The sequence below is a fragment of the Myotis brandtii genome, unplaced genomic scaffold (genome assembly GCF_000412655.1).
Source record: "Myotis brandtii unplaced genomic scaffold, ASM41265v1 scaffold232, whole genome shotgun sequence".
NCBI classification, from domain to species: Eukaryota; Metazoa; Chordata; class Mammalia; order Chiroptera; family Vespertilionidae; genus Myotis; species Myotis brandtii.
In genome coordinates this window covers 595999-611622 of record NW_005358729.1, presented here as the reverse complement: position 1 = coordinate 611622, position 15624 = coordinate 595999, and the positions used below count along the sequence as shown (strand labels likewise).

Sequence of the window (15624 nt, the reverse complement as noted above, 5' to 3'; positions counted from 1 at the left end):
CCTAGGAATATCAGCTTGATTTGGCATTCAAAATCAATTTTTTTTATGGTCACCACATCAGTAGAATAAAAAATATATATAATATCTCAAGGGATATAAAAAAATAAAAATAATTGAGACAGGGACGGGATCTCCACCACCAACTCCTCTGGGGAACCAAAGCAAGACAGAGACCACTGAGGGAGTCCGGAGACTATGGTGGGGCAGCAAGTCTAGCATCAGGGGCCGCCCCCACCCCAGCCGCACCCCAGGCCCTGCGGCCCCAAGAGCAGCAAGAAGTGATGGCGGCGGAAGTGGCGGCCTTCCCTATGGACCACAGGTTCCTGAGACCGGCCTTGTCCATCACCTATGTCCTGTACAGGGACAAGGAAGAATGGTGCTGAAGGACGATGGCCCCAAACAGTGGGGGGGAAACAGAAAAGTCCCAAAAAGGAAATCTGCCGTCTTTTCAACATGTACTCGAATCCCTTAGCATTAACTTCTCCCTGAATGATCTATGCATCACGATTTGCAGCACCAATGATTGCAGGTAACTTTTATGTAATGGATATAATGTAACTTGAATTTCAGCTCAGGAAGCGAGCAAGGGCTGTTAGAGAAATGGCACGGATAGACTTGTTCCACACAGGGTGACTATAAACCTTTAGTTTGTAAAAAATACAGTATCTTCAAGGCTCAATAAAGTGAAGTGCGATAAAATGAGTATGTCTGTATAATGCTACAGTAATCATCATTGTGATTTTATTGCAAGAATAGACCTAAATTAATGAAAATAAGAAAGTGGTTCCTTGATTCTTGATTGCTATTTCAGACACAAAAAAGTAATTAATATAAGATGGACTATAAAATTCAATGCTATCAGGCTGCTAGGAAAAATGTAGGTAAATGTCTTTGTGGTCTCAGGTTTGGCCATTATTTTTCACAGAATATACAGAAAGGAATAAGCATATACAACAAAAATGACCAAGAAAAAGAATGGTAAGTTAGATTTTATCAAAATTTAAAACTGCAAACCTAAGACAACTTTAGATAAAAAATATAGTTGTGCACAGATGGAGTGAAAATGTAACACATATAGCTGACAAAGGCTTATATACAGATTACCTGGTATATTTTTCAAACTCTTGCAGTGCAATCATAGAAAGACATAATAATAGAAAAATGGACAAAAAGGCTTGAGTAGACACATTACAAAATAAGATATGCAAATGAACAATAAGATATGCAAATGGGACATGATAAGGAGCTAATCATCATTAGTCTTCTGAGAAGTGCAAATTAAAACTATAATAAGATACCACTACACATCAATATAATGGATAAAAATAATCTTTGACCATCAAATATTTGAATAATGTAGAGCCTCCAGAACTCTCATACACTGCTGGAGTAGAAAGTGAGAGGTCTTCAAATATATGTTTATTTTAGAAATATGTTTGATAGTTTGTTAACAAGTTAATTATACTATTCTATAACTCAACTGTTCTATATACTTATAATTGCAACATAAAACTGTAAAACTTCCCACACCTACACAAGAATGTTCATAGCAGTTCAATCTATAATAGCAAAATACTGGCAACAGCTCTGTTGTCTATAAACAGAATAATGCAATATCAAACTGTACTATATTCATATAATAGAATCTAATATTACGCAGCAATATAAATGAACAAACTACTGAAATATAAAACAATGATTGCACATAATGAAAGAAGCCAGACATAAAAGAGTAAATACAGTATGATTCTACTCTACCCAGTTTTAAAAGAAACAAGTATATGACGATAAATGTGAAATCAATGGTTGTTTCTGGCGATGTTATTTACTGGGAAGAGGCACGGAGGAGCCATTCTGTGATTTTACAGGATGTGGAATAAGCAAATGTGTATTTGCTAGAACTGTTCATACTATTCATTTAACGTCTTTGCATTTCATTGCATGCAAATTATGCCTGAGTTAAAAATGTATTCTTCTTTGACAGTTTTAGCAAAAATATTAGAAAATATACATTTCATAGCATGCAAATGATATAGACATTTTTAAGTAACTCTTATGAAAATTCATACATTTCCACATTTTCATCCAGAAAGCATGTGTCAATGCTTGTTTAGCAAGTCCAGTAGTTAAATAAATGTCAATCATTCTCCAGTTAGAAAAATTATATTCATCAAATATCATTAATAATACTTACTAGAGATACACAATGCATATATTTGCTATGATACTTATTTTTTAACTAAACAATGCTTCTCCAATTAAATATTGGAAAATAACTGTAAATGTAATGAATACATTCTGAAATAAAAATAACACCTGTTCTTTTTGAATAAGTATTCAAAGTATTATGGCAGAAATCCACATCGGAAAAGAAATTACTATTACTAATTAATGTCAGGAAATAATATTTATAAAGTAAATGTGATGATTATACCTAGTCTTCATAAATGCTTACATGCACAATCTTCATTCAGTGGGAGTTTGAGGAAAGCAGGTGCTCTTTTTAAAAAAGACACTGTTAGGGTCACTTCTTCTCCAGCATTCCTAAGAACTTGAACCTACAATTTAAAAAAAAAAAGATTACAATGATATTACCAGTGTGTTCACAAAAGTTTTATGGTTGCAAAATCTGGAAATGATGTGCTGTCTTTTCCATCTTTCACTATTCCCTGGTGGTCAGAAATATTTTATGAAAGACAGAGGGGGAATAAATGATCTAACACAGCCATCAATGTTCATCTTGGCTGTGAACATTGCCAAACACAGTTGGCAATGTTCATCTTCTTTCTACCATTCTGTGGTCCCTTGTTCGCTCACTGTATCATTATTGCCATTCATATTTACTGAGATTATCTTGAGCTTATGGTCTATATTAGACAAAAATGAACAATCATGAAATTTACAGTAAAATGTAGTGCTCAACCCACTATATTTATTATGTTAAAAATATTTATTGAGCATATATGCAACATTTGGAGGTCTACAAATAAATGACCCTGTAGATGTTGCCCAGAGTGCTAATTTCATGTCAATAAAATGGCTCCAATTCACTCAAACTCTTTGCAAAATAAAAATAGGTATTATTTTCCCATTATACCATTGTACATTTTACTTTCCTTTCCCTGAATATTTAAAAATAATAATAACACTATTATTATCAATAACTCAACATTTTCCAAATCAATCTACCAGTTAAAATAATGGCACTTTCTTAAAAATTATTCCAGGACAAGTGTAGGGAAATTAAAAGAAATACAAGAAGCAGAGGATTTACTTAAAGTAAACATACCTGGAAAAGATATAAATATATTTATAATTTTAAAAATCTTGTGTAAACTAAAAAAAGAAATAAGAATAATTAGTGAACAAAGAATGTATTGCATAACTGATGGACATAGACAACATTGTGGTGATGGCTAGAGGGAAGAGGGGCAAGAGCTGGGTGGAGGTGGGCAAAGGTTGGGGGGATGTGGGAACAACTATAATAATGTAAACAATAAAAATAAAGTTATAAAAAAAGAATAATTAGTGAAAAAGTAGTTACTAGACATAGGAACATAACATGTTATGAAACATGTAGAAACAATGCTCAACTTCAAGTTATTAAAGAATTGGCTATCAAAATAATTTACATTAATTTCTGGTCCCAACAACATGCTTCTCCTTATTAAGTGCAACAATAAACATTAGAGAAAAATGCAAACGACAACCAAAATAGAACTCCAAAAGGTAGACTTAAAAAAAAGAATTGAGTAGGGACCCCAGGACTGGAGAAACAGGACAGGGGAGGGATGTTTTAAGTGTTTTTACCCAATAGATGAATCATTTATGGCTAAGGTAAAGCATTCTTTTGTCCACCTAGAGCAGTGGTTCTCAACCTCCCTAATGCCGTGACCCTTTAATACAGTTCCTCATGTCGTGGTGACCCCCAACCACAAAATTATTTTCGGTGCTACTTCCTAACTGTAATTTTGCTACTGTTATGAATCGTAATGTAAATATCTGATAGGCAGGATGTATTTTCATTGTTACAAATTGAACATAATGAAAGCATAGTGATTAATCACAAAACAATATGTAATTATATATGTGTTTTCCGATGGTCTTAGGCGACCCCTGTGAAAGGGTCGTTCGACCCCCAAAGGGGTAAGGACCCACAGGTTGAGAACCGCTGACCTAGAGGCGCTAGGGAAAGGTCTTTTCACCTCCTCAAATAGCACTAGCAGGGAACAATGGGATTAAGGACACAAGGTAAGTGAGTCAGATCAGAGCAGCAGCAAAGAGCCTCCAAGATTTACATTGGCAAAGGAACCACAGCCACAGAACTAGACCAGTATGGGTGTGCTGCAGTATGAGAAAAAGCCATTTGCTCTAGTGAAGCAAGAATGTTGAAATACTGGATCGAATTTTAGTAAAATGTTTAAAGCTCACACTAAAAATAACTCCATCACTTTCGAAGGCCCCGTTAAAACAAGATTTTATGCAAAAGGCCCGTGAAAAGTCACATCCTACATGAGTTGAACTTTAACTCAACAAGCAGAATGCTTTGTTCATTAGTAGACCTAATAACAGAAATGCTTCCCACTATTTGTTTTAATCTCAAAATGGTTACCTTAATTAATCAAGCAATATTTTACTTTGTTTTATCTAATTCTTAAAGAAGAATTATTCCAGCATAAAATTAGTGATCTTTCCAATCCATATTATAAAATCAAACTAAAATAAATAAAAATTAATATAAAAGGGTTACATAAGTAGCTTGAAGAAATAAGAGACTATCATTAATATGAATATGGATGAAATAATTCAAAATTCACTATTAGCATACAGAATCCAACAAATGACAAATTAAATTGTTCTATGAGCCTTTATTTCAACAGAGCAAATCTGGATAAAAATCAAGAATTTATTGCCAATATAATTAATTTCATCAACAAGTTAAATATACATACATTATCTATTATTGTGACATAGATGATAGATAGATAGATAGATAGATAGATAGATAGATTAGATAGATACAGGTAGATTTTTTTCTTTTTCATTAGAAATTCTGAAAGGATGTTTTGTCAAATTAAGCTGCAATTCCTAATAAAAAAGTTAAGAAAAATAAGAATGTAAGAAAGCTCATGATATTTCTTTAATATGACTGTTCCCTCTGTCTAGCATGGCCCTTTTCTACACATTTGCATGGCTAAATCTTTACCTCCTTCTACTCTTTGCTCCAAAAACATTCCAATGAGTCCTACCTTTATCAGCTGATTTAAAATTATAGCTCTCCACATCCTTTCTTTCCTTGTTTACCTGCTCTGCCCATCGTTTTTCATGCTCAATTGCACCTTGTAATCTACCAGATACTGTGCTAATATGTAGTCTGTCTCTGCTCCATGAAATTGTGTGCTACATAAGGGCAGCGAGCTATATCTTGTTCACAGATGAATTCAAATAGCTTAGCCACAGCTGGCCCATAAATGTCATCATTATATACTTTTGAATGAATAACCTTAATAAGTTAATTTTACTAAGCAATAAAATTATCTTAAATGTTAAAACAATCAGACCATGTCATTTAAAATCAGGCACTGAATGAAGATGCTGACTCTCTTTATTATATTTCAAAAATAGTTTGTAAGTTTTTACAAATACAGTATAAGAAAATGAAATTACTTTCATAAGTATTAAAAAATAATGGAAGGTGGGAGAAAAAGACATATTTAACAGGCTGGACATATTTTAGTGTACTTTTATATATAGTTATGGTATATTTGAGGTAGGATAGTGAGGTACAAAACATCTCCATATTTATCTAGGAAAATACAGAGTTATTAAAATAACCTCATATGGATAAAAATATTTTGTATAATCACATTTGACTGAAATAACTAATGCACATATTTATTCTAAATGTATGATATTAAAAACCATAGCTACATAAATGTCTAGGTTGTAAATAGTGCACAGAATTAAGTAGAATTTTGAAGGAAAAGAGGGAACTCTTTTCCTTATTTTTTTAGAATTCTGTATAAGATTATCTCATATAAAATGAATTGTCAAGATCTGAAAAAACAAACACTATTACACCCACATTAGATTTGCAGCTGCAGCATACAATTACTAAATATCTGTTTGTGCATATTATCATGTTTGCAGAACACAGACCTCAAGAAGTAAACATTTTAGGTCTTGTGCTGTTTTCTGCCATATACTGTCATTTTAGTCTATTGTGTAAGTCAATTTACTTTTGTTATTCTGAATTTTAAATGCCCCTCCCCCCATGATACTCACTGAGTATAGTATCCTCTGATACCATTAGCATCATTGTGGGGTCACCAGATTAGGCTATGCCAGCATTTCCTTGGTTACTGAAGTTTGCACAGGGAGAAACACAGCTGTACTGCCAGGGGAAAACAGTAGTTTCTTTGGGAGTCTGATAATTTCAAATACTTAAAAATAGATGTGTATGTCTCCACTATAATAGTGTAAATGAATTTCCCAAATAGAATATATTAAGGGAATAGGGAGAAAATAGTTTGCCTTACATGTTGCTAAATACATGAAGAAACTTATCATGCACAACAATACTGGAGAGATGACAACTGTATAAGCCATAAGATATTTATGGAATTATGCATAGTACGGATACTTTATGAGAGGCATTTACTCTATTTGGAAGCCATATATGTCCCCATCTTACCTGTATGGAAATTACTAAAAATATATAAGGACGGACTGTTAGCAAAATTATAAACGTATTGTCTATTTTGTCTTCTTGAACTTCTCTCTCATCTACTTTTCTACTTCTATTCCAACGAAGTCCCTAAGGACACTCCCTAAGGACACTCCCTAAGGACACTCCTGGTACCTGAATGACAAAAAAAACAAAAACAAAAGAACACACAAACCAACAAAAAACACTCGTTAGGAAAACTTTCTGTTCCTGCACTCAGGGTTCATTAGCACCTTCATTTCTCTCCAAACTGCATGTGTCATCTTAATCCAAAGGAACTGCCAGGAAAGGGGTAAACACATTAATGATAATATGTTAAAAATAGTTCTGTGCCAGTCTGTGTTTAGATTAGCCTCTACATTAAAACCACAGTTTCTCAGAGGACATCTCGAGTCTTGAGTATGTCTTGTGACTTCCTAGCAATGCTTTAGTAACAAGGGAAGTTAAGCTCTAGCCCTTTAAATGAATGGAAACGAATGAATACCACCATCTATAGACTATTCACTTGAGACATAAAATAGAAATGGTTTCTATTCAGTGTGACTTCCTAGCAATGCTTTAGTAACAAGGGAAGTTAAGCTCTAGCCCTTTAAATGAATAGAAGCGAATGAATACCATCTATAGACTATTCGCTTGAGACATAAAATAGAAATGGTTTCTATTCAAACAGAGATTTTAGAAGAATGTTTTTTGAGGGCATGTAAACTCACAGAGAATACTTTCAAGTGAAACAGCCTTGGAGAGAAGGACTGATTGTAATTCCCACAAACATTTCCTTTGAAAAGCAGGTGAGAATAAGGGAAGCTGGACTCCCTGCCCAGATGGAGTGTTAAAGACACGGACTCACGTGTCTTTGAAATTCCTATTGTCATGCCACCTGCCTTGGTTGTATTTGAAGCGCTGGGTACAACAAGTGAATGTGTGCCAGTAATAACAGGAGGAAACAAAGCTCTACTTCCATCTCTATTATTGCTCCGTCTCCATGGCAACCTGGGGCAGCCATAACCCCAGGTGGTGCTGGTCCACAGCTACAAGTTAACCAGAGAAAAGATGGGAGGGACGTGGTGACAGATTGATTGGGGCAACAACTTGTCAGATCACTGGACTGGGAAATAGCTACAACCCTGCTGCTGACTCTGTTCCTATTGGAGCTTCATAAACTGGAGACACAATAAAGATGTCTCAGACACATAGCACGTAGGTCTGAAGATCGGCCCAGCACTGTTTCTGTTCACTGCTGGAACTAAGGAGCTCACTTCCCCTACAGGGCTGGAATCACACACCGAATTAACAGCAACCAATATTGCATTGTCAAGGATGTCAACCGCAGCAATAAAGTATGCTTTCCTTTTGATATTGCTTTGTGAAAGCAACTGAGAAGGAATTCTTAGACATTTTCCAAACTAATCAGCAAACTCAACAGGATGTAACTAGGAGATGTTTAACCTGATTCCAACTGTTGATAAGAAACAGTATCAGAGAAGTGTTTGTTCTAGTTCTGTGAAATATGTCATAGATATTTTCATCAGAATTCCACTGAATCTATAGATTGCTTTGAGTAGCATATACATTTTAATGACGGTAATTCTCCCAATCCATGAACAAGGTCTATGCTTCCGTTTGTTTGTATCATCCTCTAGTTCTTTCTTCAATTTCCTATTGTTTTCCAACTACACTCACACCCGCGCACACTCTCCCTCGCACACACTCACTCACTCACACTCTCACCCTCACTCTGGTCTTGCCCGCCACCCTGTTGGTTTTCCACCACGAATTACACAGCTTTTTAGAATTGATTTTAAAATCACAGATCAGAACTATAATATTTTTATTATTAAGACCATAAAATTTTTTAAAAAGCAGATGAATCTCTTTTTTAAGGCCCATGAACCTCTAACCTGAAATCAGAAATGTTCTTTTAGAAGAAAATCTCTGGAATCATCTAGCCATTGTTCCTGCTTGGCCTTGTAATGACCTGTTCTATTTTAAAAGTCTTATGAGATAGAAATTTCAATTATATTAATAGATTTGTATTTATAACAATCTTGATTGTAGAGTCAGGATACAAACTCTTCCATTACAAGTGCCAGTGTGTGAAGAAATAGTATTTGATGGCATAAAATAACGTATACTTTTTCTAAGTTTCCAGAGCTGTGCTGGCATTTTCATATACGTTACATTAATTCAAACCTTAAACTTCAATACAAAAGTAATAGCTATACTGTTGAAGGCTTCTTAAGAGTGAAGCTGGCCCTAGCCGGTTTGGCTCGATGGATAGAGCGTCAGCCTGCAGACTGAGGGGTCCCAGGTTCGATTCTGGTCAAGGGCACATGCCCGGGTTGTGGGCTCGATCCCAAGTGTGGGGCATGCAGGAGGCAGCCGATGAATGATTCTCTCTCATCATTGATGTTTCCATCTCTCTCTCCCCTTCTCCCTTCCTCCCTGAAATCAATAAAAAATATATTAAAAAATTAAATTAAATTTTAAAAGAGTGAAGCTGATCATCATGGACATGAAGAACAATGTGGGTGGGGTGGGGGTGCAGGTGGAAGAGGGCGTAGAAGGGATCAATGGTGATGGAAAAAATAAAATGATAAAGTAAAATAAAAAGAGTGAAGCTGATCCGAGCTAAATGCAGAATTTCTAACAATGTGACTGAATAGTGTAGATTAATAAAAGTTACATGCACAAACAATATATAGTCATGTCTACAAAATTTGTTTCTGAATTTGAAACTTTATGTGAATTACTGACTTGGACGAAGGAACGTGGTAATATCAGCATGCTATTTTAAGACCATCTACATCCTCTGAGATGCTTGTACTTTTTCTGCCCATGTAAATCCATTCTTAAACATTTAATTAACATCTTAGTTCCACTGAGGTGTAGTAAGTCTATTTGTTCAGGTAATTAATAGTGAGGACAAAAGCATCAAATCTCTGTTGGGAAGTAAAAGATTGAAATTAAATAAGAATGTCAGTACTTATATTTCAAAGCTGATAAGGTTAAGCATCTTAAAGATAAAAGTTTATTGTGAAGGACCACATATAATTTGTTTGTTTGTTTTTTAAATATATTTTTTATTTCAGAGAGGAAGAGAGAGGGAGAGAGAGACAGAAACATCAATGCTGGGAGAGAATAATTGATTGGCTGCCTCCTGCTACTGGGGATCAAGCCTGCAACTCGGGCATGTGCCCTTGACCAGAATCAAACCCGGGACCCTTCAGTCCACAGGCTGACACTCTATCCACTCAACCAAACCAGCTAGGGCACCACACACACTTGTAATGCAATTCTAAATTCCCTTTCTTTGAAAGAGAATGGATGTCCTTAAGAAGTGGCATTATTGGTGTGTTCTAGACTTTCATGCCCCATTAACCTGTTTAATCAAAGGTCCATCACTATTTATCTTAAGCATGCTGCCTGCCTCTGAGGAGCAAAGTGCAAAAATGATTCCATCTAACAGCATGTGGTTGGAAAAAGAGAATGCACTTCATTTTGCTCCCAGTATAATGAGCTTAAAATCACTTTGTACTTTTGGGGGGAAAGACTAAAGTTAAAATATCTTTGCTTACATTACCATATTTAAAATTAACATGAGTCTACACACAGTGCTCTTTGCTATGCAGAGTTCTCTCACTTGCCTAAAACACTACTTTCCTCTGTGCATATGTGCAGGAAGCTTGAGACTTGACGGATTCATATTTTACATAAAATCCACCACAGAGTGGCAATAGGGGTGGCCCCAGTAAGATTTTTAAGAAGACAAAGACAAGTGACGAATACTGATTAATTATTCTAAGTGCTCCTAATCAAGGACCCTCCCTAATAAATATTACTATTTGTAGAACTGCAGCTTTTCACAGACACTAAAGGTTGTCTCTTTGAGGGTTGAAATACGTAAATATATCAGAGGGTTTTCTAAATCCATTTTAGCAGAAGAGCAATGTATTACACAACCAAATAAATTAGAGCTGTAGGAAGCAAAAGGCTTACAATACCTTATATTTTGCTTGACCCTTGAGTGTAAACAATTAACCATAATTTCTCCTCTAATTCTTCCCACATGAAATGACAGAAATACAACAAACGTTCTGTAAGTGTTATTTAATCAACCATGGCAAGCATTTTCCCAAGTCCCTGACATTTTCCTATTCCTTTCTGCATAATTGTTATGGCATCTCAGCATCTCAAACAGAAGCTTCTCAACCTTCCATCTTCTCCCAAAGTATAGTTTAGAAGCCGCATGCAATGGAACCACTTGAACTGATTGTTTAAAATCCTAATTCCTGGTCCAACCTAAACTGACTGGATTAGAATATCTGAGGCCAAGGTTTCAGATCGGCAGGTTTAACAAAATCCAACAAAATGCCACAATAAAAAATTGAAGACCAATCTGCCTAGTTTTAAACCTGTTTGCCTTGAAATTAAGCTCCGTTAAAATCTCTGTTTCTCTCTCTCTCTCTCTCTCTCTCTCTCTCTCTCTCTCTCTCTGACTTTATATGATCATCCAATTGACCTGCTACTGTGTGAGATTTTACAGGCATAAATTTCATTGCTTTTAAATATTTGCAAAAATTTTGAGATGTATTTCATGTAGAAATATACTTAGTGGACATTAATTGGTAGGCATTAATTTAAAAAAACCATAGGAAAAAAATAGCAAATGACCCTCCTTAAGTATATCTTTGAGTTACATTTCATCCTGGGCTGTTCTCCCTGATCTATTTCAAATATGAAAACAAACAAACAAACAAACAAACAAAAAATACCACTAATTAAGAGATCAAGAGATCCTTTGTAAATCTGATAGCACATTGGTCCAATGTCATATCCTTCAAATCAATAACATGAATAGTTTTTAGCAATGTACTAAATCTTCCTTTACACATGGAGAAAATCATGATTTAAAGAAAAAGTAAAGAAAACTCACCACTTCTTCATGTCTGCATTTTCTCACATTAATTCCATTTATCTGCAATGAAGGAGAAGTAGAGTTTCATATGGTATATCATGGTTGACTTCATGTTTTGGTCGCCATAAAACAATACTGGCAAAATGCATACCTGTAGGATCGCATCCCCGATGAAGAGCAGCCCCGAAAGTTCTGCTGTGAATGCAAAGGGACAGCTGATTGTGCATGAACTACTTTCTTCACACAGATAAGATTTTTTTAAGTCAAACTGATAAAAGAAAAAATAAATGCTTACTATGAATATTATCTTAAAGGATGCACAATGGAAATACAAAAGTAACCACATGATTCAGCCCAAATACTGAAACACGAGCTGTGATATTTCTCTTTAGTTTTATCATTTCAGATCGTACAGTTTTTAAAAAAGAATAGTCACTCTTCTGGGTGATGACTAAATTTTACCATGTACTGACCATTTTAAGATAGCCATGAAAAAGTTTAGATCTAGACATTCAGTCCATCAGCCTTTGAATCAGCTCCCACTTTCTTTTTAAACATTTGATTATTGTATACATTTCCGTCGCTTTACATCTTCAGTGTTTTTCCTAGATAACAGTTTATGTGGAGGGATAACTGAGTTAACTTGCATCTGAGAACTGTAAGTAATAAATACATAAAATTGCTTATACTTCATGTGAGTTATTATCTCATTTATTTGTATGTTTGTTTAATGAAAGAATTAAAATGCTATGCACCCCCAATTCATATGCAGTCATAGCCTCTATTTTCTTTCCTTCTCACTCTCCCTAGAGAAGCCCTTCCCTGGGGTAATACAGTGCATAGACTCAGGAATCAGACTCAGTCACTTACTGCCTGGTCTTGGGGAAGCTGGAGCTGATCAATGACATACCAATTTATGATTCTTAAATACCATCTTATTCTTCAAAAACAATAGCTGACAAAGGAATGGCTACTGTATTATTCTCTTAACACTTTACCTCTTTGCTCCTTGGATATTTTTGAAATGACAACTGGAATGTTATGTTCTGCTCCCCCCTGTAAAGATAAAATCATATATTGTGCTTTTGAATTTGAAAAAATAAAAATTCAGTGTTTTTTTAGAAACTGGACAGGCAATGAATAGAATTCAACCAACACTTTACTTAAGATCTCATTAGCATAGAACCTGCTCTTGTTCCATTCATCGATAGGTCAGTATTTCCTACTCTGGTTGATTAAAGTATGATATGTACACTAAAACACCATCCATATTTGGTATTTTAGATGAAACCAGATACAAATGTTTATTAGTTGTATTTAATGCCAGGTGAGAAAAAAGTTCCAAATACTTCTGCAAAATTTCTTAATCAAAAGGTGACCAAGGTTCTATGAGAATCTACTTAACTTACATTTCAATCCAAATATTGAGTTTGCTATAGCCATATATCTAATTACTAATCAGATAAAATTAAAATACACAAAAATGCAGCATTATAGTACAACTTTTATAAGGCTAGACTGGAAACACAGGTTACCTTTATGCTTAATCCAAATCCTCCTACAGTTTGTCTTCTAATGGTCACCGTTCTTTCCTGAAAGAAAGGATGTTAAAAATGGTTAGCTTTTAGAAAACTGCATTTACACAACATATCCCTCCTCTTGCGCACGCGCGCGCACACACACACACACACACACACACACACACACACACACAGTGTCCGCATAGAGACTCCCAAATCTTGCAATAAATGGAGTGTTTTGTAATTTTAAAATCAAACATTAATAATTTATTTGTCAAGATAAAAGGTCTGTAGTGTTATTAAATAGCTAAATGTCTAAAAATTTCTTCTTTCCAATGATTTTTTGGACATATTTTGGGATCAAATTTTAAATCTCTTCTCAATTTCACATTACGCATCCTTGTTGTCTAAGGAATGACCATGTTTTGGTTACATCAAAATATCTCAATGTCAGTGGTAAATATTATCTTTGTCAACTAAGTTCTTATCTTTATCACTACAAGTCATATTGTTATGAAGATCTGAGAGCAGAGCTGGGAGGCTGGCATGGCCCAGCATATAAATGATTCATGTATATGTCTGGAATTGCAAGTGCAAATAAACCAGGTTCAAAGGGATTGTTTTTTAAAAATAAGTATATATTTTTATTGATTTCAGAGAGGAAGGGAGACAGAGAGACAGATGGAAACATCAATGAGAGAGAACCATTGATTGGATGCCCCCTGCACGCCCCACTCTGGGATCGAGCCCACAACCTGGGTATGTGCCCTGACCAGGAATCGAACTGTGACCTCCTGGTTCATAGGTTGGTGCTCAACCATTGAGCCATGCAAGCAGGGCAATCTATAATCTTTAAGATAATCTAAGGCTCTTTTTACTTATGTCATATTAAGAATACTTTGATTTAAAGCACTAATAATGAAACTCTTTTGTATTTAAAAAGATTCACTCGTTTCATTTGAGATGAGATGAGTCATTTTCTAATTTTATACAGAAAGACTATTTTTCCAGCTCAAATTGCTCATCCGGAATAAGCATTCAAAGTTGTACACAAAATAAATTGTAGAAAGGAACAAATATCCAGATTTGTAGTTCATTCATTATTTTTGGAAACAATTGTGACCTCAAATGAAGGCTGTGAAACTAAGACAAAAATATATAAATAGCACATAATCAGAAAATGAGAAAAAGGGAACAATCTTCATTGTTCACTGCTAGGAATCACCATAGTAATGCAATCTCATTTAATGCTGTCAAGTGAATTATGAAAATCAGGTATTCCATCTTTTTCATTCATGAGAACCAATATTCAGAGGCGGTAATGAATTCACTTCCGATTACAAAGCTAGCAAATAGGCTGAGATTATAAGTCAAGTCTGTCTGATTTAAAAACCAGTAGTCTTTCTACCATTAAAAAAACAACACACACAAACCTAACCTTGGGTCTGACACTCTTGAGTCAAATATACTGAAATCCCTTTCCAGGGCAGCACAATAAAATCATGAACAAAACAAAACAAACAAACAAAAAATAATGTCAGGGAAATAACAAAGAAGAAAAAACTCTAAGTTGTCAGAAACAATGTTGAAGTGGTATGAAGGTAAGAAGAGCCAGGAGGTAAGGAGGCTCACGTGACCTCTGCCCCCCCTCCCCCCATGACATCCCCGGGGGAGCCCACAACTAGCAGGACAGGGGCAAGGTGAGAAGTGGCCCTGTCGCAGAGTGTAAGGATGAAAAATGATCCCAACCACCAAAAGAGTAATAGTAGAAGACTTGCCCATTTTGAACTTGGCTCTCAATGTAAGAATTAAAAACCAATTCTTCTAGGAATCTGTAAATGAGTTGGTCCACAGGTGGGTTTGAAATGAATTTTGTTCTACCTAGGTAGCCTCAAAAGCCTAATTGAGCATTAAGTTTAAAGGATATCTAAATTGCTAGCATCCGTAGGCACTTGTCTAAGGATGCAAATAGTCTTTGTAACACATTATAGACTCAAACTCCAAAAAATTTCCCCACAGAATCAAGCATGAGCTCACAGTGAAATGTCACAGGAGGAAATAGAGCACAATGAGTGATTCAGCAAAGAAACAAACAAGGGACAAATAACACACCAAGATCTACAAAGATGGCAGATACTAGAATTCCAGATCCAATCATAGAAACAGGATTAACATGATTACTAGAACAAGAGATGTCAAATGAATGACAGTAATATAATATACTAGAGGCCCAGTGCACAAAAATTTGTGCACTGGGGGGGGGGTTCCCCAGCCTGGCCTGTGCCCTCTCGCAGTCTGGGACCCCTCGGGAGATAACGACCTACTGGCTTAGGCCTGCTCCCGGGTGGCAGAGGGCAGGCCCAATCCCTAGGTGCAGCCCCTGGTCAGGCTCAGAGCAGGGCCGATAGGGGAGTTGGGGCGCCGCCCCGTCATGCACAGAGCAGGGCGGATTGAGAGGTTGC

General features: G+C 35.7%; 1 protein-coding gene across 4 annotated transcripts in view; it reads right to left on the bottom strand.

Moving 5' to 3' along the window:
- The window catches only part of SNTG1 (syntrophin, gamma 1), a 119437-nt gene that overhangs the window by 37269 nt on the left and 66544 nt on the right, over positions 1 to 15624 (bottom strand). For all 4 annotated transcript variants that reach the window (XM_014539971.1, XM_005866529.2, XM_014539970.1 and 1 more), the window contains 5 exons: positions 13178 to 13234; positions 12641 to 12698; positions 11794 to 11837; positions 11661 to 11702; positions 2456 to 2558 (listed from right to left, as the gene is read on the bottom strand). In XM_014539971.1, coding sequence (XP_014395457.1) covers positions 2456 to 2558; positions 11661 to 11702; positions 11794 to 11837; positions 12641 to 12698; positions 13178 to 13234 — 304 coding nt within the window. The remainder of the gene's footprint in view (positions 1 to 2455; positions 2559 to 11660; positions 11703 to 11793; positions 11838 to 12640; positions 12699 to 13177; positions 13235 to 15624) is intronic.